Source organism: Balaenoptera physalus, assembly GCF_965194825.1.
Source record: "Balaenoptera physalus genome assembly, chromosome: 2".
Lineage (NCBI taxonomy): Eukaryota > Metazoa > Chordata > Mammalia > Artiodactyla > Balaenopteridae > Balaenoptera > Balaenoptera physalus.
In genome coordinates this window covers 112,371,989-112,399,581 of record NC_138883.1, presented here as the reverse complement: position 1 = coordinate 112,399,581, position 27,593 = coordinate 112,371,989, and the positions used below count along the sequence as shown (strand labels likewise).

Sequence of the window (27,593 nt, the reverse complement as noted above, 5' to 3'; positions counted from 1 at the left end):
GGAAATAATATTTGTCTAGTTATAGATTTGCATGCAGGGCAGATCTTAAGACAGACAAGTACTAAATTTCAGAATTACATCCAGCAAATATAAAAAGCTCACAACCTTAAATGCACAAACTAAATTATTGCTGTAATTACATTGAAAGCTATATATAGAATGAACATTCAAAATGGACAATGTTGTATCCCTGATAAAATATTCTATTTTTAACAACTAAACACTACCCTTACGTAGTTTCTCTTAGGGATATTGTCAGCTGTACGGGCATTATTCACATTTACAAGTGTACGACAGTTTCTTCTAGACAGAGATGTAAAACCATAGGATATTGTCGGCTTTTCCTCTTGTAAAAATGGAAACACTTAATTGCTCCTAGCCCACAGCTCTGTAGAATTTTCAGTTATAAGTATTATAGGAAGAGTTGTAGGAAATGGGGAGTGGGCCATGTGAAATAGAAAATTTTGCCATTATTTTCATTCATTTGTTAGTTTTTTTTCATCCATTCATATTTAGAAGAAAAGAGCTACTACTAGTGGGAAAGTGGCATTTCAAGACTGTGAAGTTGGAACTACAGGTCTGAAATTGGGTAAGCGAATCCTTACAGCTTCCAATTTTATTTAATTTGTAAACTGCGATGTGTTTCTAGGCCACTCACTTAATTTTGGTCTTTGGATTCTCACCTGTGAAAACGAAATGATTCAACCAGGAATAGGATTGATATGAAGTGATAAGATCAAATTTGCCAAACATACCATAATTTATTTAAAGAAAACAGTGGCTAAATTTTGCAACTTCATAATGTGGCCCATCGTCAGGTCTGAAATCCTTTATAGGTATTTGTAAATATTTTCAAAGTAGAATCACTACATCAGGGAACTTTGAAGCTAGAATGGATCCAAGGAAACATCAATCTATTTTACAGATTAGAACCCCAGAGTCCCATTGAAGATGTTTCCACACAGTTAATCAGTAGAGGCCTGGGGACTGACCCCAAGACTTGCAACTTAATCCAGGATTCTTTCCAGCATATTACATTGCTTTTCTAGATCTTGAGAAGTTGTGCACTTATCTCAAAGACACTGACACTGCTCAAACGTTTCTGAACTCCTCTTTTGGAACTGTGTTTAGAATCATTTCAAGTCACAGAAGAACAACTACTTCACTTTATCAGAACTGCATCTTATCTTGAGCTTAAAGTTATACCCTTCTGCTTTTTGATCATGTAAATTATTTGTTGACTCAGGTCTGAATGGCCTATGGGTATTACCAAAACCCAAAGCCAACTTCAAAGAATAAATATTTTGCTCCTTAATAAGGATAGACATGAAGATGCTGAGGTTAATTTTTAAAGTTCTAAAACCAGTTTGAGCAACAGCAATGTAATAGGAATAAACCATATGACCATGTAAGGTGACTACTTGGAAAGGGCCAACACTCATTTGGATGTGTGTGTGTGTACATATATACATATATGAATACTTGGTAAGATTTGTCACCTTGTACTCATTTCTTGTATACTCAGAGTTCTCAGATTTTCAAGACATGAAGTTATACTATCATTGTTTCATTTGGTGGACGTCATTAATCTGTTCAACTATAGAGTGAAGGAAAGAGAGTGTGGATGTTAAACTCCCTTTCACAGTTTTGTGTGATTATGTCTGTTGTCTATATGCTGCTATTAATTAGGAAGGGGAGGGACTCAGCTCTCCACTGCCTCCACTCCACCCTCACCCAATACAGGCTATTGATTTGACTTAACATTCTGTAAATACAGTGTGTTTCTGGCCAATGAGAATGTGCACATTGATTCAGAAGGAGCCACTATGGTCTTTTGTGGCAGTAATGGGTGGGCTAGGCATTTGCACAATTCTCTACTGAACTGACAGGCAGTGACTGCTCACCAAAAGCTGTCACCTATCATCACACCCATCTGCAGATTATGAGTTTTGCACATTCTTTCATTTGGAAAAAGTAGCAAGAGGAGGGTCTCTCGTCTGAAAAAGCTGACAGCTTAACAACTACTAGAAAACGTTTAGAACAGCCTATCTGAAGTCCTTCTACAGGTGCTGCACCATTCACTCTGGTACATGTTGAACATGTCATTAGGGCCTACGGAAGAATTCTGTCCACGTAGCTTACCAGCAGAAGAAACTTGCCCACCATATATACAGTTAAGGTCTAAACTAGCTGGCCAGTGCCAACACTGGCCATTGGTTCTTATAGATTAAAGAACTAAGCAATGATAAAAGGAAGACTTTTTTTAAAAAAAAGAGTGGGATGAGGTGAAAAATATGAACTTTTTCCACTTCAACACAAAGCCTCAAATTCTCAAGTCATCACCGTTCTATGGAGAGGCAAAGCTACAGCAGACTTGGGAATGTGCACTCATCTACTTGGCCCCCTCTCACAACTGGTAAAAGGTAATTAGGCTGGCTGATGATATTCATTTACTCTGTAAGAGACCTCCATCAAGAGAACAGAGAGAAAATTCAGCAGGGAGCCTCTCTGTACCAGCCTGCTTGGGAACAGGTGGCAATGCTTGAACTAGTGACCTCAACATTCTTGGAACTGCCTTTACTTATGTGCACTTTCTTGATATCCTGTGGAAGCTCAGTCTTACTTGTCAACTACATTCCTGCGAGGACTGTTTCTAAGGCATCTTGCAGGTCTGACCTCTTTTCAATCTGAGGGCAGAGAATGGTTCCCTGCTCTTGACCAGAGACGCGCAACAATCATTTCCTCTCCCACAGTGTCACCACTGGGCTGCTCCAGTGGCAAGCCAAGGATTCCTCCAATTCTGCACTAGTGAAAACTGGCAGCGGTACTATAAGGCTGGCACCACAAGCAGTCATTTTAAGGCCCTGGGAGAGGGAGCTGCCTTCCATGTATGTCTCTGCCCTTTTAGGTTTAATGCAGCTGCAATGTTTATGTTCTACACTATTTGTCTTGTGGCAAAATAGAAGGAAATATATAGCTAAGCCCTAGAACCTTTTTATCAAGTTCAATTAGGAGAAGGTAAAAAAGGAAAAGGGCTCTTAGCAGATATGGCTGAGGCTGTCAAAAGTCAAAATAAACACTGAACCCTTATGGGGAAGAGGGAGCACATATGCTATGAGTGAATATTTCAGAGAGAGACGGACCTGGGGCCATTCTGTATCTTTTACCCTTACTGGTCTATTAATCTACTTGCATTTCCCCAGTTTTTATTGTCAAGGTATTATGAATTAGGAAACTTACAAAAGAGAGTATGTAATCTTCTCTGAAATTGCCTGCAGATATGTCACTGTACTAAATGTGTTTCAGATTTAATGAAGCTTTAATGTCCTTTTTAATTTTGCCTGTTTCTGTATCACCAGGGGTCGGGCAAGGCAATCAGCACTCAAGAGGGTGGTTTGGTTTAAAACTAGGAAAAAACTCATTTGCTTATGAGTTGCACTGTATTTTCTTAATTAAATTTACTGAGTAAAATGGTTTAAGTTCAGCCAACCAATGACCTTTGTATGTAGATTTAGATTTATAAATAGGTTAAAGAAGAAAAAAAAAAGAATCACAACAAAGCAAACAGATTAGGGCTAAGCCAATGGAAGTCTTTGCCCTCTTTATCATCTTTACAAAAGAAGCGTTTAAATTTAGGCAGCTTAAGTCCAGTTAAAAAAAAGTATATTGAAAAATGTGGACGCACAGAAGCGCCAGCAATTCATCAAATGACTCTAACATCCTTTTCATTCCCAGCAGGGGAGCGGCTCACATTGTAAAAGATTTGGAAAAGCTTTATTTATTTTGGGGAAGTGGAGGTAGAGATGAGGGACGGAGAGGATTCTATTTAATGTTAAATAAAAAAGTGCATTTTAATTCTAAATACATAAGATTCAGCAAAGTGCTAAATACTCTGTTCGTTGTGGGAGATTTACTATTCAAAAGGCAGAAAAAGAATGCTCTAAAAACATTTACCAGTTGGGAATACACTTAAATAACAGCAAACCACTAACCTTTCACTGTAAAACTAGGACTGCTCCTTAGTGTTATCTTATTGATCTTTGATTTGTCCAACCATAATCTATGAAATACTCTTGAGTTAGCAGTTTCTGAATATGTTGGATTTTATAATTTAAATAACCAATTTATGTGTGGGTGTGATTATAACAATTGCCAAATACATAACAAATGCATGATAGAAACATTTGTATCTTAACAAAAAGGGCAGAAGATATTTATTTACAAAGCAACAAAAATGGCTTCTGTTGATAATGAGAATAATTATTGTCATGAAGTCATAAATGATAAAGAGAAAACATACATTGTAACCAGAAAGCAAGTGCAGGACACAAACTCAGGATATGTTCTTGGTGATCAACTGACCAACTTAGAATATCAACAATGTGGGAGTAGCTTTAAATTTACAGTTATACTGAAGAGCATTGGATTTTATAAATTCTTAATTTAGACATAGTCTATGTTTCTCAGCAAAACTGCAAATTGAAAATAAGCATTTTCAATATAGCCAGTGATCTAGTTGAAGGAGGACTTTATAGTCTGAAATGTTCTAAAATTTGTTCTTAATTACCCTTGTGCACATTTTACACAATTAAATTTCCATTGAAGGATTTTGCATTTAGATTGTGCACTGCAGTTAAACCTTTATTTTACAGAAATGCAGTAGCCACTTTGGGACATTCAGACACAGGGAAACTTTAAAAAATCAGACTTAACTACTGGATTACATAAAATTCCCTAGGTGAGATTTCTTCCCAAGACCAATTTACACAGTCCTAGAGAGAGTTTAAATCATCTGAAACTATGCTAGCGAAGAACCATAATAAATACTAAATACCTCAAAATCTACCCTAAGATTTTACTTTTCTTCCCGTGTATCAATTTCACTGTCCTCTTACTGTATGGTTTAAAAACAATCCAAAGGATATAACAGCAATTTACCAGTGTTAAAGTGCTTCGGAGGTTAAATTGACAACAAAGAACACAGAAACACAAAGCGTCTTGAAGTAGGGTTTCAATTAAATGTGGAGGATTTAGTAATGCAGTACCAAAAAAAAAGAGTTACAAATTAATTTAATCTTCTGCCTATAGTTTGCAGCTGCACTCCGAAGTGTCTAGGGCTTAAGAACAAAGCCTTGAAAGGCCTCGGAGTGAGGAAAGCTTCAATTTTTAATGTATAACGCCATTAGCTGATAACTTGTGGAATGCGCAACCCCTGCGGAGGGGCAGAAGTGCGAGTAACAGAGACGGATGAAGTGACATATTTGTTCATGTCTAGAACTATGAGGAAGAGGGTTATTACTAACACCATCAGGCCCAACAGAAATATGCCCTAATAACCTTTGGGACCCTCCATATTATCAGTTTTCACTACATCAAATATATTAAAATCAAAACCTAATTCACTTTAATTAAAGACAATTAGTTTGTTTTACTATTATTGTTTTAACTTGTGTGACATTATAATACATTGCAAATTAAAGACAGAATATTAAATATAATGAAAGCATCAAACTGTGTACACCTTCCCACCCATGCTTGGTGAAATCAGCTTATCACCGGTGTCTATTTAAGGAAATTCAAGAACAACCATCATTAAAAGTAGTGCAGAAACATTTAACCCTAAAAAGAATACAGTGGAACCATGCATATGTTTTCCCTATTCAATTTATACTTCTTTTCACATAATGCTTTCCTATAACTCCAAGGATTTCTTTAACACAAACAGAATTATGGCCCAATGGAGGCACAAGAAGCTTAATTAATTTGCCCAAGGTCATACTGTAGGTTGGTGGCAAAGCTTGTTAAATTACTGGTAACTCTGGGCTCTACAGATGTTTTGGCAATGGCAAAGGCCCCCGTCTGCAAAGGCCCCAGAGACTTCTAGTGCAGAGGGTGAATGAACCACGGCAAATAACTCACGACGCCTGTTCAAAAGGTGCCAAGTGCTCTGGAGAGCTCACAACATTTTCTTTGTGTAGAAAGAGCCTAAATGTGAGTTTCCCACCAGGAGTGCTTCTTAACAGGTCCCAATATTTTAAAAAGAACTATTCATCCTCACCAGAGTCCATTAATAAAAAGTAAATTTATTTTAACTTAAAGATCCCAAGCACAGTAGCACAAAGAAATAAATCAAACATTTATCCATCATTCAGAAGGTCCTGCATTCTATCCCACAGATTACTAATAATAATGGAGAAAAGACAGCATCACAAGTAAATGTTTCTAATACAGTGGGGTTTTTTTTCTCTTTTTAAATTAGAAATGGGTTTATTACAGTGGACACTTAAATGGGGCCAGGGCAACAGTAATTCACAAGTACAATATCCTAATGCTGTTCCTTTAACTGCTTTATTTGTTTTACTGTTAAAAATGATTGCTTGCTGTAGTCTAACCAGGAATGCTGAAAAGCATGATACATTGAGGTCTCAACCTGGGCAAACTGTACCTAAACTTACACTTTATTGCAGCTTAGTTCACAATCTTCACCTAATATAGGGTTATATCCCAGCGCAGCAGGAGGATAAATCATCCTGGAATATTACTCCGGTAAAGTTTAGCTGTGACTGGAGCATATGTGCTTTCGAGCCACTGAAGCAAAGGCCCATAAAATACACTAATTACTGGAAGTTATGGTCACTGAGTGATTGATAGCGCTCTGCAAGGCAACTTCCTCATTTTCAGCTCTTCTGACGGGGCTCATCCGCCACATAGCAATTATTAATTCATGACCCACCCCTCAGGCATTAGTACCTTTACTTCTAATTCTCCTGCTACCAAACTACTGCTACAGCTGGACACTGTCTTTCTTCATTCTGATGGCTGGGTAAGGATGATAAAAAGTAGATTTCACGCTAAATGCTATTGTTTTGAATCTTTAAATGTTGCTTGGTCTTTCTAACCCTTCTGTCCTAAAAAACATAATTCTCCTTCCTCTCCCATAATGCTATTTCACTTGCATCATTTTCTATCTTCTCTTTAAAAAAGAATTTGTGTGTGTTTATGCATATATATGTATATGTATGCATATATGTGTATATATGTGTGTGCGTGTGTTTGTATATGTGTGTGTGTATATATCAATCTGTCTGTCTATACTGTATTAGATCAAAAACTCTGAATGATTTTTTAGTGGAACACTGTGGTTTAAATGCAATATATAACTTCAACTAGGCCATAGTAAATATGAGGCAGCTAACTGATTTAAAAAAAAAAAAAAGGCAACCCCCCCCAACCCTCCATTTAAATAGACCCACTTTTGTAGCTTTGAAGACATTCTAATTGTTTCAAGTTGATTTCCATCAGTAGCTTCACTCAGAGCAATGCTAATTAAATAATATCTGGGTATATAACTGAATTTCTAAAAGTCACTTAGAAACAACTGCAAAGGTCTCTTTTGATGGTGTTCTGTGCCTTGAGAGGAAATTCAGTGAGAAACTCTGAATTAAGGAGAGATAAAGTTCAGTCATGATGGATGAAAGCAGACATTTTACTTTTCTAATAGAAAAATAAATGTTCTTCAAATTTTGAACAACTCAAAATGCAATACTAAGGGTGGTTTTCCTAGGTGGAATCTGAGATAGTGTAACGGATGAATAGATGACTCCAAGCTACCTATCCTTTCAGTTTGTTTCAAATTATTCCTCCTCTTCTGTTGGGAGTTAGTCCCAGAAAACAATTTTGAGGACAAATTCCATACCCTCCCTGTTCATACCATTCACTGGGCAGTGTATCACATCCCACCTGGTAACTATCTTCCTGTATCTCTAATGCCTGGTAAATTTCACTTGTTTAAGGGCAAACTCTAAGTCATAAACTTTCATATGCTCTCCATGACACCAGAAATAGTATTTTGCAGTAGGCTGACCATGAGCATTTGTTGATTATGATATATGCCCTGATGGTGATGTCTCCTAGAGCTTGGTCAACTTGGTGCTGCATGGCTTGGTTGCTTTACTATTAAAGTTACAACACTTTAGTAAACATAGTATACAAACTTTTCAGTATTAGGGGCTGATAGTTTTAACTGGCAAGGCCCTCTTACACATACTTCACTGCTTAGAATAATCACTTTCACATACTTCAGCATTATGATTAATTTAGATGGCTTATTTCTTGTTAAAGACTGAAGGGGTACAAGAAGGGAAAAGATTAGAGTTAACTGCCCCCAAATCCATCTCATGTGCTTAATGCAGTAACCATTTTAATCTTCACAGTAAGAATTAAGAAATGACACTCTTTCAATATGTTTGTACAACGTTGACCTGTGTGCTCTAACAGTGGGTGGCTTTAATCCTGATAACAGCCCCTAGAGACCTAGCTTGGTGGGGTGTCCTCCATTTCTAAACTGCTCACTGGAGTCATGTAGCTACAGGTACCTGAGAAAACATCAGTGCTGGGGTATAGTCTATCGAGCGCAGTCTAAGCCACACTTGTATTTCCAGACATTTCAAAGTCAAGAGAGTCATAATCAGGTAATATGCTCACACTTCTGGCCTCTTTGTGTGTTGCTGCTCCTGAGAGAGGGGGGAGAGAAGAAAGGAAGGGAGAGGTATGGAGTGGCCATCCCCACACCAAGACTCCATGCATGCAGGTGAAGTCATCTTGGATTTCCCTTCTTAACCACCATCTGACTACACCCTCACCACCCACAGAATCCTGAGAAGAAAATAAATCGTTGTTACTTTAAGCTATTAATGTTGGGTAATTTATTAAGAGTAATAGATAACTGAAATGCTATCCTTGACACTGATGTCAGCCCTCCCACTCATCTGCCCAGTCCTATGCGCTTTTCCACTGCACTTTTACTTATCTTTCTCCCTTCTAGTCAAGGAGCTCCTGAGGGCAAAGTTTGTATCCCTACTGCCAACACAAGGCAGCACTACATAAATGTTTACTGATTAGATGGAACTCTCACCTACCTGCTTCCATTTTATTATAGCAGACATACTGGAGATGAGGTTAATTTTTGTGTTTCTTAAAAAAAATAAACTAGGTCTTGGCTTCTGAAAAACAACAGCAATTGTACATTTCAAAATACAGTAAAGCTGAACCAACTATAGGGATAGTGTAGGTAGCAATCCTGTGAAAAGCAGTGTTGACTATGAGCAGAGTCACAATAAACCAGTCTTTCCCTTTATCTGATTTCCTGCTCATTTACAGTTACCATTTCTCTCTCCTTTTTTCAAACTACTGATCTACTTCTTTTCTACAGCATAGTGGAAGAAGCAGACTTTCATCCAGAGTCAGACACTTAACTGCGGCTCCCTGGTCTAGTCACCTAACCTTTCTGGAAAAGTCCTTTAATTTCTCTGGATCTCAGTTTCCTTATTTGCAAAATGGGAACTTTGATGCTTATAGATCAAAGTTGGTGGAATAACCTTGGGTACCTTAAATTACTGATTTTTTGGTCATTTCCATCATAGTGGGGAGAAGCTTGAATGCGATAATGAATATCAAATGGCTCTGTAAAGTGTTATGTACACATAAAGTGTTGTCATCCTTCTAGAATGACACTGAGCAAGAAGACGTCAGCAGCAAGGAATAGAGGAAAGCACACTCCACTTCACATCAGAAGTCCCAGCTGCCAGTCCTCGTCTGCACGGTCCCAGCTTATGCTGCACCTGTGGGCACAGTCCTTCCCTTCTCTGGACCCGAGCTTCCTCACTGGTAGGAGGAGGGATCTGATTTAACAAGTTCTAATGTCTCTCTTCTAGTTAAAAAACACTCTAGTCTCTAAATACAAGATAAGGAGTGCAAAAGATTTTTCTAATTAAATGCTAAACAAATGTTAAAATTATTATTATTCAGTTCAGAACCAAAGTATGGAAAATAGTCTGTACGATCTTTGAGAGGATTTTAAAGTCAATTTCAGGTCACTGGATTTGAGTATTGATAGAACCCTATGAGCAGTGGTTTTTATTGCTCAGTATCTCAAAGGTAGCAGCAGCGGTTCCTCAAATTATCACACTCAGAATTTTAGAGTTGACAGATGTCACTAGAACACTGGCCTCTTTTATCTTTTAGATCTCAACTCAAAAGTAACCCGACACCACTCAGTTACTCCTATCATATGGTGCTGTTTATTTCTGTCTAAAAAGTTATTATTGTCAAGCACCTTTCTTTATAATGTAGGCTCCATTAAAGCAGGGATTTTGTCACTTTCACTCCTAGCAATGCCCCCAGTGACTAGCACAGTGCCTGCCACATAATGGGCACTCAACAAGAATCTGCTAAGTGACTAAATGAATAAATGACTGCATCTTGTCTAACCTTATACCTGTCTCTTCTACAAAGTATTTCTTAAAAAAAAAAAACAAACCTGAGACAAGTATTCAGTCACTACTTAAATGCCCCTAGGGATGGGGGCATTTTTTTTACCTCTAGAAGGATGACTGCATTGTTGAATAGGAAGGGTGCAGGGATCGATCCATTAGAAAACTCTTCTTCATACTGAATAGAAAACCATGGGCTTTTTGTTTTCGTTTTTTCGTTAGCTTCAGAAAGTTCAGCCCGCCAGTCATAAAGTAGCAGCTTGCCTCTCCACTGACAATCCTTCAAACACTGGAATATGGGTTGTCAAATGCCTGCTTTGTCTTTCTTCTCTTTATTTCTTTATTCTTCATATCAAGACTTTGTTGATTTAATGTTTTTTTTCTTTTTTTTTTAAGTCCAAATTTTGTGTGTTTGTGTGTATACACGATTTGGACATGTGCTCTTGGAAAAACTTTAAAATCAGTCTGAAATCCATCAAAATAATAAAATGCTTAGCTGGGACTGCTAGCACCTGTTCCATCTTGTTTTGTCAATCTCATGGTTGTTCAGGATAGCTCTGAGCACAAAGCAAGCTCAACAATGCCTCATTCAGTGGGAAACACTTCACTTTGTCTGCCAGTTTCACATTCACTACAATCACTGACAACCTTGGAAAATGCACATTTAGGCATGGTAATCTGAGACAGCTGGATCCCTTCACAGACCTTGCAAAAGGCTGAACTAGTCGATCCATCATCTGCCAAAGGTCATTTTAACAGCTCCTTTTTGCAATAAGTTATATAAAATTTTAGACAAAAAATGACAATAGAAAAAAATCAAGTTAAGACAGAATTACAGAAAGGGGAGTGTGAACAGAGGAATGAGTGACAGGAACTGTTACATGCTCTTTTCCTCAATATTCTTCAATGGAAGGGAAGGAGGCCCACGACAAGGATTCCAGAACCGCACTTCTACCCACTTTCCTATACAATCTTCCGCTGAAATTTCCCTTGTCTTTGGACCCTTCAGCTTTAATTCTTCTGCCTTCTGATGGTTTTCAGCAGAAACTTCTGATCAACAGGTAAGATATTTCACTAGATGGAGCAGCAGATTACATATTATAATAAGATTCAATGTCCACTCGTGTTCTTGACAATAATTATGAAAAGGAAGAGGAGAAAAAAATCAATATTTGAGTGGTGCACACCAAATGCCAAGTTTTTATGGTCGAGAGAAGCTGACAGCAGCTGCTTAGAGGGCATCCAGGGCCATCCGTCACCCCTCAGACCAGGTTCATAATCACCAGGGGCTAGAAAGGCAAACAAAGCTGCAGCTGTAGACCCACTAGAGACAGTTGTGTCTCTGGAAACTTTTTTTTTTTTGTAGGGAGAGCGGGGAATAGGTTCTTCTGTATATTTAGAAGCAGGAACCAAGTCTAGGTAATGCTCCATAATTCTTTTCACCTGGTGAACATCCAGTACCTAGATGTTATTTCAAAGAGAAGCTTACTTCTCAAAGTAATTTAATGGGGTTGTTACTGTTAGATGAAAGTATTTATTAAAAAGCCTAGAATACTGAAATTGCCTTCTCTCAAAAAAAATAAGTGTTTACTATTATTGTTTATCATCTGCCTCCTTCATTACATTGTAGGTTCAACAAGGAAAGGGAACATACCTATTTTATTTACCAATGTGTCCCCAGCACCTAGTAAAGTATTTGGCACATAAAAAGTGTTCAATAAATATTTGAGGAATGACTTCTAATGTTACCTTTGCTCCACAGCTAAGAGGCTGACACTTAGAGTGGCAAAATGACTTGGCCAAGATAACACTGATTTTAAGAGGTGGCGTCAACATTTCTGGTTAACGCAAAATGTGAGCTCTTTAACAGTTCAAGGATTAGGATGATAGCTTTAATATCTGAAAATACATCATAGAAAGAAAATGACATACTCTTCACCACACTTCTCCAGAAACTTCTGTCAAAGGTACTGGGCTGGGTGATCCATGTCACTTTTTCTATACTTTTATTTTCATTTTACGCAGCTCACTATACTCTATGTGTTTGCTTGTAAATGTAGAAAATCACACTGCATTTTCTTGATATCTAATGAGTCTTATCTGATATCCATTAAACAGTATGTATAAAGGTAAAATCAAAAAAATTAGATGTGTTAACAGCTTTTCACAGTTCCGTAAGACAAGGTAGTTACATCCAACTATTTGTACATTTTACCCTAAATTTTCCTTGGGACAATTCTATTACATATGTCTACAGAGAATTCAATAATTTTCTATTCTCCTACAAAAACCCACTTTCTCTGGGCAAAAGCACTGACATACGTCATTTAGAAAAAAGTTAGGGCTTTTCTTTTTCTTCTGTAGAAATACTAAGAAGAAGGCCATCTGAAATGACATACAAATATTTCTCTCATGTTATAAAATTAAAATTGAAACATTTCTATTGATGATTTCCTCCCCTTTGTTTTCTCTGTTCTTTCTTCCTGAAACTTGTTTTTCACGTTAGACTTCCTAACCTGGTTCTCTAATTTTTTTTTTTGGCTGCGGTGGGTCTTTGTTGCTGTGTGCAGGCTTTCTCTAGTTGAGGTGAGTGGGGGCCACTCTTTGTTGCGGTGCACGGGCTTCTCATTGTGGTGGCTGCTCTTCATGTTGCGGAGCACGGGCTCCAGGCGCGTGGGCTTCAGTAGTTGTGGCTCGCGGGCTCTAGAGTGCAGGCTCAGTAGTTGTGGTGCGTGGGCTTATTAGTTGCTTGGTGGCATGTGGGATCTTCCTGGACCAGGGATCAAACCCGTGTCCCCTGCATTGGCAGAAGGATTCTTAACCACTGCGCCACCTGGGAAGTCCCTGGTTCCCTAATTTTTAATTCTCTATTTGTTGTTGTCATCTGAAAGTTCCTTTGTTACAGCAGCCTGTTCTTGTTTCCTAGATGCAACATTTTCTCCTATCCCTCTGAGAATATTATAGTTCATTTGAATTTTTCTCCCCTGCATAGTGTCCAAGCCCTCCAAATTGCTTTCTTTTTCAGTTATTTTAGGTCTCTGTTCTTACCTTAAAAGCCTTCCTCAAATGTTTTGCTAAGAGTAAGGCACTACAAATCTGACTAGTAACTCTGTGCTTGTGAGTGGAGCCTGTAGGCTGAGGTAACGCGATCTAGCTGGACTGTTTCCCTGGAAAACTCCCAGTGCCTGGATCTTTAAGGCCTCTTGGACACATTTCCCTAAAGAAAGTCTCCTCCAGTATCCTTCCTGAAAAGTAATCTTGGCTGCTAGTGTCCCAGGAACAGGGTGTGGTAAGACAGCTGGGAGTCTCCACATTTAGAATCTAAACTTTCACTTAATGCCTCTGTGCTCAGTAATGGCACCCAGCCTTCTACACTGCCAGGTATCACTTATTTTATTCTCAGAGAAACTCCTCTACTCAGTCTTGTGTTAGGGCTGGGGAGGGGTGACTGTCTGCTCATGCTGAGTTAGGCAAAGAAGCTGTGGGTCGAACAGCTTAACTGTTTCTCAGACATCTTTAAGACAATTCTCTTCTCTGGCCCCACCTCTACTCCTAAGTTCCAGATACCTGGGACCACCAATTCCTGAGCCTTCTGGGTAGTTTAAAGGAAATCAGGTGCTTCTTTCTTCCTCTACTGCTGGCTTAGGATTTCAACACTCACGGTTCTGCTAAGTCGTGTACTGTTGTCCATCTGCTTTCCCACATTCAAAATTTGATTGCTGTTGTCTCCTTTCGTTTTTTAATAAAATTTTTAAAATTTTTTGGCCATACCATGCGGCATATGGGATCCTAGCTCCCTGACCACGGATCGAATCTGTGCCCCCTGCATTGGAAGCGCAGAGTCTTAACCACTGGATCGCCAGGGAAGTCCCTCTTTTCCCTTTCTTTATGGTAATAAGCCTTAAAAAAAAAAAAATCCCTTCACGGTAATTTTTAGTGGAGTTTGAGGTGAGAGTAGAAGATAACGCATGCATTCCATGCTTTAACCAAATTAGTAGGCTTTTTGAACCATATGTAAACATTTCAAAAAGTAATTCCTCTGAAAGAGAGGGGATAATGGCTTAATTTTCTCATTGTGCCCTTTCCAGAAGCTCTGAAACAGAGCTCCCATCTAAAGGCCCCGAGAGATTAAGTGATTTATCCAACGATCTATAGTGTATGCTGGCTGAAGTGGAATTTGAATCTAGGTCTGATACTCTGGCAAACAGAAAACTCCTCTTCACATGCAAAACATTTGTGATCTATTCAGCAAATGTTTGTGAGCACTTATGGTAAAGGCTTTGTCAAACTTGAACTCTGATCTTTATTGTCAGAAACTGCTTTAAAACCATTACAGAAGTATGAAAAACTTGAGCCCCAAAGATTTCTTGAGTACTCACTAGGGCAGTGAAATTGTGCTAGAGAGTGTAGGAGATTATGAGAGAATCAGATTTAAATCCTGTCATAAGGAACTATGACATAGCTATAAATTAATATAATACAAAGTGGAAAACGCACATGCCACAAGGAAGATGTAGATGAAGGTCAGAAGGAGAAATTACTTTCAGCTGGAGAGATCAGAGCTGGTGTTATAAAGGATGTGTATTTAAATTGTATCTTGGGGAGAAGAAGAAAATGATATTCCATGTAGAGTGAACAGCATAGTATTCCTTGAATATTTTTAACTTGGTAATGGTAATTTTGAAGCTCACAAGAATAACTCTGTCAAAACAACAGAACCCATCAAATCTTTAGAAGATGGTGCTACTTTGATGACAATGACCTTGTGTGACTCTCTGAATGTGTTCTTCACCTATCTAGACACATTTTTCTAAGCCATGGACCTTGCTTTCATCATTTAACACATCATTCAAACGACTTCAGTAAAACAGTGATCACGCTGAAGAGGGGTCTCAGAGGACTAGATGACACTCCAATTAACCAAGCGCATCGAGCCAGATTGTTCTATGCTTTGGACTCAAGAGACTGGTGGAGAGAGGAGGCAAACAAAGGCAGAAAGAGCGAGGACCCAAGTGAAAAGAGCAAAATGCATGCGCTAAAGACAGGGCTTTCAGTCTGACTCCTGTGGAAAAAGCCTGTCAGATTATTCACCACCGACCTTAATAAGGTTTACAATAGCCCGCCAAAGAGAATCACAAACCAGAACATGTACTTGGAGAGCTCATACTCAGTGAGAACAAGAACACTGCAAGACTGACCTGGTGCCTTTTTAGATGTGTGTGCGTCCTCCTGAGCGCCGCAAACACAAGGCTAGAGGAGGGCGTGCGCTGACTTCTTTTTTGACCCAATTAGGACCAACTTAAAAATCCAGCTTTTCCAAATATGACTGCTTACTTCCCTCCCACAGATTTGTGTTGTGACTTGAATGACACAAGAATATGAATGGATTAACTAATTAGTAAGAAGCAACAGTGGGACTTTCTCCTCAAGCCATTCGTTCTATGGGAGAAGAGAGAAGCAATGTACAGCCTGTGAAATTAAGAAATTCTGCCCTAAAATGTTTTAGGTACTCCTTACCCCTAGAAATTAAAATCATCAAACTTAGTAAGACAAGCCCTTACTATGGACACACTCATTTTCATTTTAAAGTTTAGCCCTGAAGTCTTGAATAGCAGCAGCCAGGGTGAATAGTCCTAAAAATCACCCAGTCCACTGAATCAGCACGAGCTTTCTCCAAGAGTCAAACAAATATTCTGGGGCAGGATTAATCTTCCCAGTTTGTCCTAGCTCAGAAATTTTGTACTCTTGTTAGTGGTTCTCGCTTCTTTTTTCTTCTCTTCTTTTTTGCCTTTTCACACTGATTCTTGTCATGAAGGCTCAAGGAAGAAGTGCAATTAATTCCACGTGGGTTTTGACCTTTACTTCATTCTATAACTAATCCACATGAGGAGAACTACAACACATTTAAGGATCTGAAAACCATAAACAAAAAACACAGAAAGGGGCCAAAATCTTTACATCTAGTAAAACTGCTGTGCTCTAGTCAAGTTGAATAATCGCATTTTTTTCCCTTCTTAAGGGTATTTCCATCTTTATGTAACTTCTCCCAACTCCAAATGCTATATACAGCTGACAAAATCCTGGAAAAGAAGCACTTTATGCAGAATTGAGAGGAGATGGGGGCAGTTCTGTCTCTGGATAAGGAGATAGTCTGATATTAAAGATTCTTTGCTTAAGGCACAAATGTACCTGTGACTTTTTTAATGGCACATTTTAGCTGCACGCCGCATCATCTTTTATGAAAGAGTGTGGCGAGAGGCCTTGTTATGAGTCCCCAAGGGGACTGTGACAGCACATTAACAAGGGAAGGGGCAGTACGATGAAGGCAAGCAAGGGTGAACCTTGTATTTTAAGAGTTTAAAGCAAGGAAGGCAGCCTTCTAACTCTTGCATCACCAAACCTCAGGGATTTTATGGAATTTATGGAATTTGGTGGGGGGAGTGCTAGGTAGAGGTAGAAGGGATAGAAAACTCTGGTTCCCATTTTGTCTCTATTTGATTCTTGTGTAATTTCAGGAAACTTCCTTTGCTCGGTTTCCTATATTTTTATCCCATTTGTTTTTTTACCACCCAGTACCCTAGGGGAATAAACTGATTGACTCAAAACACTTTGAGGAAGGTATCCGCACAAATAGGTAGACCTTGCATACCTAGACATTTGCTCTCTCCTGAAGGGTTTACAAAGATCCACCTTAGAGTGTGCTGGGGGGTGGGAGGGGCTCCTCCATCTTTTCTTTCTTTCTCCCAGGGGCAACTCCCTTCAAGACAACCCAGCTCAACCGTCAACTCCTTTGAGAAACCTGCCGCCCTCCCAACCTTTGTGGCTGACAGTACTTCATAAACATCTTTACTAACAACGCTATCACACTGCTCTGGGCTTTAGCTGTCTGTCTTCTCTATCAGAGGCAGTCTTTTCTCAGCTTTGTGTGCTCCACTCTCCAAGGCTTAGCACATGGTAAGTGCTTAAATAGTAATTACTGAATGAATGAAAGTTTCTACTCTTTGGAGTGTGTACCTAGAAAGGGAACCTTTCACTTTTAAAAGTGAGGATAAACAGAAGAGAAGCAATTCTTCTGTGAAGATGGTGACTATGTTTCAGAACACAATTTGTTACTCAGAATTTTAAAATGCTATTGAGATTCACACTTCTCTCAATCTACAGTGATTTTAAACAGGATTTATCACATCTATTCCAAGAACACTGTGGTGAAAACAAAGAAGAAACTGGCTCTTCAGTACTTTTTTGGACCAACTTCCCACTCTCTTCAGGTAATAGTCTCATCACATCTGCTCCTAAAAAAAAAGAACCTTGGGGTTCTCTTCATTATTGAATCACACACAATTTCTTATCTATGGGCTCAAAACCTCCGACTCCCATTCCCTATCACATATTTTTTGTTACCTTGTACCCCAAATGAATCTGGTATATAACACATTCCGGGGCCTTACTCTCCTGTCTAAAGACCTACTCCACCACCTGTGTTTGGTCATCTGTTCTCACCTGCCTGTCTGGTGGAGCATAAGCTCCCAGAATACAGAGACTATGATCACACAGTTCCTTTCAAAAGCATTTAGTTAAGCATCGCACACAAAGAGGTGCTCAACAACCCTTTCTGATGATCATAATCAGACTGCACTTTACATCCTCTAAGGCTGTCTCCTCCTCCTTCTGATCTAACATCTGGTTCCTCACCAACCATTTTAAAATGCACTGACCAGGGAAACACCTAACCCTTCTTGGCCCTCACTCCTGACCCGTGGTCCTTCTCTACTCTCCACTTTACTACATGAGCCAACACGCTCCTTCTGGCATTCAGGTGTCTCACACTCAATGATGACACTTTTTCACACTGTTCCTTACACCTTAATCCTCCTCAATCTTACAGTGTCAATGAGTCTGTTTTCTCCAGTCTTCTGAAGACCGTTCAATAGTTTACCTCCAGGATAAATGAACATGATCAACAAAACCCAAATACATCAATGGCAATCTCGCTCCCTAAATGACAGAGTCTCTTTTTATTACTCTTTGTATCCCTAGCACCCAGCAAAATACTGGCAGACATATATGTCAATATGCAACATAAATATGTGCTATTTATTAAGCATCTATCTATCCATCTACTCATATACCTACCTACCTATCTTAACTGATCTCCCTGTTTCCATGACTGCCCCTCTATATTCTGTGCTCCACAGAGCACCCCATCCTCCTCTGAAAATATAACTCAGATCATTTACTCTCAGAGTAACATCTAAAGTCACTACCATGGCCTACAAGGCTGCATATGATCTGGCCCCCGGCTACCTCTCTGACTGTATTTTTTCCCATTTTTCCCTTTCTAACTCCACTCTAGTCACCTGGGTCTCTCTGCTTTCCTTAAACATGCCAAACACACTCGAGCTTAGCACCTTTGTATCTGCTGTTGCCTGATGGCCCCCTCACCATTCCAGTCTCTGCTCAAAGGCTGTTTTAACAGAAAGGACTACTCCACTTCATTTTTTCCCTTAGGACTTACCACCGCCTGACAAATTATATATTTAGTTTTCCTTCTGTTTTTTGTACTTAATGCCCCACCCCTCACCAAATGCAACTCCATTAGAATCAAGAATGGAGTGTCCGTCATTACTATATCCCCACTGCCTATCTAGTAGATATAGCAGGAGCTCAATACATGGATGAAGAAACAAATGTGGAAGGAAGGAATGGTGAATATGTACGCGTGCTCTAAATCTTAAATCTATTAGTTACACTGTCTGACAGTATTGCTATGCCTCTGCATATTGTTAATTCACACAATTCTAGAGTTGTTGCAGAAAGCTGAAGAAAGACAAGAACAGACTGCTTAGAGTCACAGAATGTTAGTCTGGAAAGGGGCTTAGAGATCACTATTTTACAGATGAAGAAACTGAGACCCACAGTGAGGGACAGTGGCTTGCACAGGGTCACCTAGAAAAGCAGTAGCAAAGCTGGACCTGCAAGCCAGGTCTTTCATTCCCAGTCTACGAGTCTTATCTTTACACCACGTTAACTTCTCAAATGTTCTACACTTTATCTGGTCTTTTACCAAATACATTCAATGACGATGATTTAAAATATGCAAAAGGAAATTATATAATAGCAAGAGCTGAGCTCCACAGATCAAAAGTACTAGTTTTCTCTGAAACAGGCTAATTGGACAATCCCTTCAGGATTCTGTTGGGAAACTTAGTTCTGAGCATCTGTCCACCAGTATTGCTAACCTGTCAGCTGATGCACACATATTGTATTTCCTCTTAGATTCTCTTTCATGAAGAAGCAAAAGAATATGGTTTAATAAACATTGAATACTTTATTTTTGCTTTCTTTCTATAGTGCAAGTGAATTGAGTCTGAAGATATCTCCTTAGAAATTCAACTGCATTCATGCATTACAAAAATCACAGAAAAAGTATTTGACCAAAAGAAAAAAAGTTGATGAAATTGTGACTGCAACTCATCCATGATCTTGTTTAAGTAGTTCTTTCTACTTTTTAAAGAGTCCTCCTTTATCTGAATCAATGCACATAAGATACAATTCTTGAAGCACTGGTGAATATCCAGACTTTATACTACTGTAATTCACCCTGAGCCAGATGTCCTTCTAATATAAATCCTATGCATTTCCTTATTGATCAAAGATCATTGTACAGAAATCTTAGCACAGACCTCTAGTGGAGCTACATGTAGCATACCAAGATAAAGTCCACTCTAAATACAGCTATAAAGAGTAAAGACATTAAAATTGTGCTAAATGCATACACCTAACCTCCTCCAAATCATATCACACCCTGTCACCCAACACATGATATGATCCTACTGGAACAAGGTGTTTTTTTTTTTCTTTCTAAACAAACATATAGAAGTTATACATCCAAATGAGTAGGGCTGTACTTGTTAATAAAGTAATCACCTCTGGAAGTTATATATGCATTCCAACAAGGCTACTATCACACATAATTTTTCTGGAATTTCTCTTTCAAAACACAGGTTCTCCACATTTAGTGTGCATAAGGATCACGCTGGGAACATGTTAATAATGCTGATTCTTAGAAATGTGAATTGAATTGGTTTTAGATGGAGTCTAGGAACCTGTATTTTTAAGAAGCGCTCCAGATAAGTTTTACACAGGTGATCTGTGAGAAATAACACTTTAGAATAGTCAGTTCACAAGCCATGCAAGGGTATCAAAATAAGGACTATTGAGTTAAACTCTGTTTACATAACACACTGGAGGTTTCATTTTTTTTCAAAATCTTCATTCTTCCTGATAGAACATATTAGTACAGATATACACAGAAGCATCTATTTCCAAACAACATACCTCCATAAAAGAGATTCCTAAGCTCCAGACATCAGAATGGATTCCATATTGCTCCCCTGAAATTCTTTCAGGCTGTAAGAAAACAGAAGGGAGCTTGTGAGTTGATGTAAGCTACTCCAGGAAACACATACGCTAACGTGAGCTCAGTTAAGGCAGAGAGCCATCAATATCTGCACAGCACATTATGAAAAGAAAAACAATTTTATATGTATGTGTTTTATACAGATAATACATAGAAACTGTATAGGTAATATAGGTATATTAGATATAATCTCATTGAATCCTCACAAAGACCCTGTGAGGGAAACTTTGTTATAAAGAAAATGAAGGCTCATATTAGTGAAATAATTTAGGCAAGTCTTAAACTAGTAAATGAGCTGAGACTTCAACTCAGACCAAATCCAGTGAGTGCTCTTAGCTGTGGAGTGACAAATTACAGCACAGTATATAATATTATCACTTATTTGCATTTTGAGAGATGGGTCTGAATCACTAGGAATTCTGTTATTTTAAATTTTTTATTTGGAAATAATATTAAACTTATAGGAATGTTGAAAGATTAAGACTAGTACAAAGAACATCCATATTTCCTTTGCCCAGATTCACCTACTACTCAACATTTCATCCCATTTATCAGGGTTTCTTTTTGATATAAACCAAGGAACAGTTCAAATGGTCCATTTGGGACTCTTGGTCTTCCATTCAAGATATGTAGAAAATACTTGGTCTAACAATTACCTGCACACTCTCTACTTCAGCAGGAATAATTGCATACTGAAGTGGGTGCTGCCTGGTCTCTCTATTCCTCCAGGATTTGGCATTCAGAAAGGTACTTCACAGAAGTCTTTTGAATGAACACAGGAACAAATGAACAAGAGAAACTGAGGTTTTGCTGAGATGGAATGGTTGCTCGAGGTTACACAGCTAGTCATGGCAGGGCTAGGGTCATGACCCACACCCCTTGGCCCCCAGTGCAGTATTCTCTTCTTTGCACCATCCCTGGACTTCTTGGAAGCCACCACAGCCATCATCCTTCAAAAGTTTCCATGAGGGCCCTTACGAGTAACTGGGGTGAGGGTCAGCCTGGTCCACTGCAGACGGAAGAAATGGACATCCACCACTCACCAGCAGGGGATATACCATGAGCGTAGAAGATGTGCGCCAGATACTCTCAGGTGAGTTGGCACAGTCCTACATCTTGGGGAGTCGGCTTAGTTGGGACCCAGAACTTTGTAACCTACTTCCCACTCCCACCTACGAGGCTATCTCAATGTATTTAATGCCTTCTCTCCCACTTTTCATAAAATTACATAAAGCCCTACCTTGAGGTAGCAGATTAGATTGTCTTATTTCCCTTCCTTTATTTATTTCTTTAATTTGTAAAACCCCTTTCCTACCAAGAATAATTCTTCCCAAGTGTCATGTGACCATTTCTCCCAGCTGCTAACAGATATGGTCATTCCAATCCCCTAATACTTTTTCTTTTATCTTCTAATCCCCCATACCATCACTTTTCAAGGTCCTTGCTCATACCTGAATGAACCCATTATCCATTTCTAGTTAGATCAATAGATAATAGGATGCGTTCATATGCAACTGGCCAGCCAGTTACAGGAATAATGCCATCGTCATAATAGCAACAACGACATCATCACTCTGTGCATTTATTGAAGAATTTCCATGTGCCAGGCACTGTTCTAAGTGCTTTTCATGCATATTTCACTTCAGACTCATAAACACCCATACTAGACTGGTACTATAATCATCCTCATTTAACAGATAAGGAATATGAGGCACAGAGAGATTTAATTTGTACCCCCTAGAAAAGGATAATAATAGCTACCATTTAATGATCACCTAGTTTGTCCCAGATACTGGGCTAGATACTTTGCATCCTCTACACTTCATAACAATCTTACAAATATTATTCCTTTAAATTTATTTTATTTATTTATTTTTGGCTGTGTTGGGTCTTTGTTGCTGCATGGGCTTTCTCTAGTTGCGGTGAGCGGGGGCTACTCTTCGTTGCGGTGCGTGGGCTTCTCATTGCGGTGGCTTCTCTTGTTGCGAAGCACGGGCTCTAGGCGTGCGGGCTTCAGTAGTTGTGGCTCGTGGACTCTAGAGCACAGGCTTAGTAGTTGGGGCACATGGGTTTAGTTGCTCCACGGCATGTGGGATCTTCGCAGACCAGGGATTGAACCCATGACCCATGCATTGGCAGGCGGATTCTTAACCACTGCACTACCAGGGAAGTCCTCTTACAAATATTATTGCCCTAATTTTACAGATGTAAAAACTGAGGCTTAGTAAGATTAGATGACTTGCCAAAGTCTAGAGCTACGGCATTAAGTGTATTATTTAGGTACACAGCCAGGATTCAAATCCAGGTACGTCTAACTGCAAAATCAGGGTTCTTTCCTGTGTGTCAAACTGCCCCCAGAACTAGAAGTCAGAAGAGTCACACACTAGTCTCGATCTGTCAGTATTTCTCAAAATGCAGCCTTGGACTCGTCATTAGAGAACTGTCTGAGTTGCTTATTGCAGATGAACTTCCAGTATCAGAATCTCTGGGGGTGGCTCTGGGGATCTTCATTTTAAAAAGTAATTTCTCTGGGTGAATCTTTGGTAAACTCACCTCTAGTCACTAAACACATCAATGTTTCCTGCAGACACGATGATCTACCTTCCTCTTCTCTGCTTAGTGAATGTTTCTCCTATGGGCCCTGTTCAACGGCCACCATTTTTTGGTGAAAACTTCCTCCACTCCTCAGGCAGAATTATGAATTCCTGCCTCTGTACTTCTTTAAAATGTCATTCATATCTTTCATATTAATTTATCGCACTGTGTTGTAATCATCCATTTGCTAGTCTGTTACTCCTAAGAGGCAAAGAGAGTATCTTACTCATCTTGTACCCAGTACCATGCCTGGCACATAGCTGGTGTGCCATCAATGCATGCTGTCTGAAGGGATGCAATACATGTTTACTGCACATTTGGTTTTAAGCATGAACTAATCATTAAGTTCCCTGGAGTGTTCTATTAATGTAACTTCCCTGCATATTATTGTTGTTCACATCCATCAAGAACTTCTAGGGACTTCCCTGGTGGCTCAGTGGTTAAGAATCCACCTGTCAATGCAGGGGACACGGGTTCAATCCCTGGTCCGGGAAGATACCACATGCCGCGGAGCAACTAAGCCCGTGCGCCACAACTACTGAGCCTGCACTCTAGAGCCCGCGTGCCACGACTACTGAGCCCACAAGCCGCATCTACTGAAGCCTGCGTGCTCTAGAGCCTGTGTTCCGTGACAAGAGAACCACCGTAATGAGAAGCCTGCGCAATGCAGTGAAGAGTAGCCCCGCTCGCTGCAACTAGAGAAAGCCAGCATGCAGCAACGAAGACACAATGCAGCCAAAAAGTAAGAACTTAAAAAAATAGTTAAAAAACAATGTCTTGGGCTTCCCTGGTGGCGCAGTGGTTGAGAATCTGCCTGCCAATGCAGGGGACACGGGTTCGAGCCCTGGTCTGGGAGGATCCCACATGCCGCGGAGCAACTAGGCCCATGAGCCACAATTACTGAGCCTGCGCGTCTGGAGCCTGTGCTCCGCAACGAGAGGCCGCGATAATGAGAGGCCCGCGCACTGCGATGAAGAGTGGCCCCCACTTGCCGCAACGAGAGAAAGCCCTCGCACAGAAACGAAGACCCAACACAGCCATAAGTAAATAAATAAATAATTCCCATTTAAAAAAAACAAACAAAAACAAACAAAAAAACCACATCGTTTCCTTTAAAAAAAAACAATGTCTTAAAAAAAAAAAAAAAGAACTTCTAGCAAACATGAAAATCCTAAAATCCTCTAGAATTGTTAAAGGAATGACCAAATGTTGCCTTCCTCCTTCTGTCCTCTCTCCCTTTCTTCATCCACTAACTGACAGTTATCAATATACAGCACTTCATCTAGAAGTGCAGGACCAACAATAAGGTTAAATATAATCATCACATTTGCCCACTGAACTACTAAAACAAATGTAAACTGTAATGTGAAAATAAAGCACAGAAAAATTAAATTTAAAAAGAAAAATTAGCAAAAATGGTAATGGTCACACACATCAGAAGGCAAATAGCAGAACTCCTTAAAGACGAAAGTCTAACAACTTCTCATTAGAGAAATTATTCTTACAGTAAGCTAACAGAATGAGATTACTGTTGTGATGCAGCGCTCAAGCACGAATGCTGAGTGAAAGGTGGGCAGCCAGCTCTACAGGTGTATCCTCAAGAATTCGTAGGGACCGGGAAACATGTCCAGGTTGCTGAAACTGACACAGGTACAAGATAAGTCCCAATACATTCTGAATGTATAGAGTCAGGACTTCATGGCCTAAGGCTGCACAATTCAAATCTGTTCTCACACTTGAGGCCAAAGTGGCCTGCTCTGTCCTCTCCCCTCTAAAACCAAACCAAACTAAACCAAACCAAACCAAACCAAACCAATGGCCAGGTATGACACTACTGAGAGAAGATCTGTGATGAACATTTTTCCGTTAAAAAGCAAAAGCTGAGTTACTTTCTGACATGACATTTGTCACTAGTGTGGAAAGCTTAATAAATGGAAAACCATGACTCTTGTCTAAAGCACCTGTAGTGGAGTTAAAGTGTAGGGGAAAAACCCTGGTCTGTTCTTAATGAGAACAGTAAGGAGTGGTGATGATATAAAAAGCAGAGGATTCTAAAAGGGCAGTGGCTCTAAGATGGCATGCACACTCCACCCCTCCACTTACCGCTGTGACTGGGCATTTACCCAGGACCCATATTTAGTTAAGTCATTCCAGAATTGTCTCTATTTATAACACAGTACCCTAGGGTTTACTTGTCAAAAGCAGGACGATACCAAGGTACATCCCTTACCTCTTCCCATAAAGGAACTTCTGCTCAGTGTTAGGCTACTCAGAAAATTAACAAAGTATGCACAAATACTTTAGGTTAGTATGTAATCAAAAAGTATATATCATAAACAATGGGGATTTTTTTAAAAAGCCGGCAAGATCACTGGGTGGGTAGTAGAGTACACTGGTTAAACAAGGATTCTGGAGTCACACTGCTCTAACTCAATCTATTTTCCAGTTCACTAATTCTCTCTTCTTCTCCATTCAATATGCTACCAAATAGTGAGTTTTTCATTTTTATCTAGTAGTTTTGTTTGGGACTTTCTCAAATCAAGTATGTCACTTCAAAAATTTTTGATCTAAAGTCTGCTTGCAACTGTTGTTCCTTCATGTTGCTCTGTTTCCTTGTGTGACTAGTTTTCTTTGGCTGCTTGTTAGTTTTTGTTCTTCAAAAAAATTTTTGGAAAGGTTCTCTGAGGCCTAAAGTGGATGTGCCCACCTCAAACAATATTCTCAGCATGAAGCTCCTTTTCTAACTCAAGTCACATATACAAACATCCAGGGTGCAAATCTGTGCCAGAGTTAAGTCTATGGCCACAACCTTCTCCCTTTTCCTTTTTCTCCTGCTGCTCTGCTTGGCTCTGAGAAGCCTTCTCTTTTGTTCGCTGGGATGGGGGAGGAAGAGCAGCTTTAACTCTGGTTTGCTTTTATACTGGGGTGGGGGCCTCTTCAGGTTTCCAGCATAATATGGGGAAGATCTTCTCCAAGACCCTCTGCCTTAAGGGAGCCCCCATACCATTCACAGCTGTAGTAGTACAGGCAAATGTCCTCAGGAATAAGTAGCTTTGGTGCTCTGACATTCTGCTTTCCCTTCTGTTTCAGGTTTCCATCTGAAAACCGTCCTGGGAGTTCCCTGTTGTCGTTTTAGCTCTTCAGTGCACTTGAGATGGTTTTTAAAGTATTTTAATTAGCATTTTTCAACAGAAGAGTTGGTCCAAATAATCTAATGTGCTACTACCAGAAACTAGAAGCTGGTGTCCTAATTAAATCTTGACTGTCACTACTTGCCAGCTGAGAATCTGGGCTAAAATTACTTCACCTTTGGTTTCTTCATCTGTAAAATGAAGACAATAATAACAATATGTATGCTTAATGGAGTTGTCTAAAGATTAAATAAATCCATGTAATATGCTCAATTCAGTAGATGCCACATGGGGATGCTCAGTAAATGTTGGCCTCCTTCCAATCATCATCATCACCAGTACGATCACTGCATGAGCATGGCCAACTGAGTTGTATCACGTAATCTGTATAGGTTATAATCTGGGTAAATGTAATTTCTAAAACAGGAATAGTCCAGGTAGACAAGAATGTTCAGGAGATAAGAATAGTTATTTAGATTGACTTTCTGATACCAAAGGACAAGTATCTGCATAAGATTTCTTAATTTCAAAACTTCAGGTATTCATAACAATAATGTCAAACTTTTATATTTGATTTTTAAAAATTGTAATAGGACTTCCCTGGCGGTCCAGTGGCTGGGACTCCGTGCACTGCAGGGGGCGTGGGTTCAATCCCTGGTTGGGGAGCTAGGATCTCTCATGCCGCATGGTGCAGCCAAAAAAAAAAATATATATATATATATATAATACATCACAATGACTGAATAGTGGGTTAAAGTTTCAGGGACTTCTATCTTTATTATTAATTTTTTTAATAGCTTCTTTTTTTATATAAATTTATTTATTTTATTTACTTATTTATTTTTGGCTGTGTTGGGTCTTTGTTGCTGCGCACGGGCTTTCTCTAGTTGCGGCGAGCGGGGGCTACTCTTTATTGCGGTGTGCGGGCTTCTCATTGCAGTGGCTTCTTTTGTTTCAGAGCATGGGCTCTAGGCGTGCGGGCTTCAGTAGTTGTGGCACTCGGGCTCAGCAGTTGTGGCTCATGGGCTCTAGAATGCAGGCTCAGTAGTTATGGCACACGGGCTTAGTTGCTCCGTGGCATGTGGGATCTTCCCAGACCAGGACTCAAACCTGTGTCCCCTGAATTGGCAGGCGGATTCATAACCACTGCACCACCAGGTAAGTCCCCTTCTATCT

General features: G+C 39.5%; 1 protein-coding gene and 1 long non-coding RNA gene across 7 annotated transcripts in view; one reads left to right on the top strand and one right to left on the bottom strand.

The window, feature by feature from the left end:
* MAP2K5 (mitogen-activated protein kinase kinase 5) overlaps positions 1 to 27,593 on the bottom strand; it is a 260,908-nt gene that overhangs the window by 79,965 nt on the left and 153,350 nt on the right. For all 6 annotated transcript variants that reach the window (XM_082447422.1, XM_082447424.1, XM_082447421.1 and 3 more), the window contains one exon: positions 20,610 to 20,681. In XM_082447422.1, the coding sequence (XP_082303548.1) occupies positions 20,610 to 20,681 (72 nt within the window). The remainder of the gene's footprint in view (positions 1 to 20,609; positions 20,682 to 27,593) is intronic.
* On the top strand, positions 3 to 19,288 carry LOC309654343. Its single transcript, XR_014260168.1, has 2 exons — positions 3 to 12,944; positions 12,981 to 19,288. It is a non-coding gene; the product is annotated as an uncharacterized lncRNA (long non-coding RNA).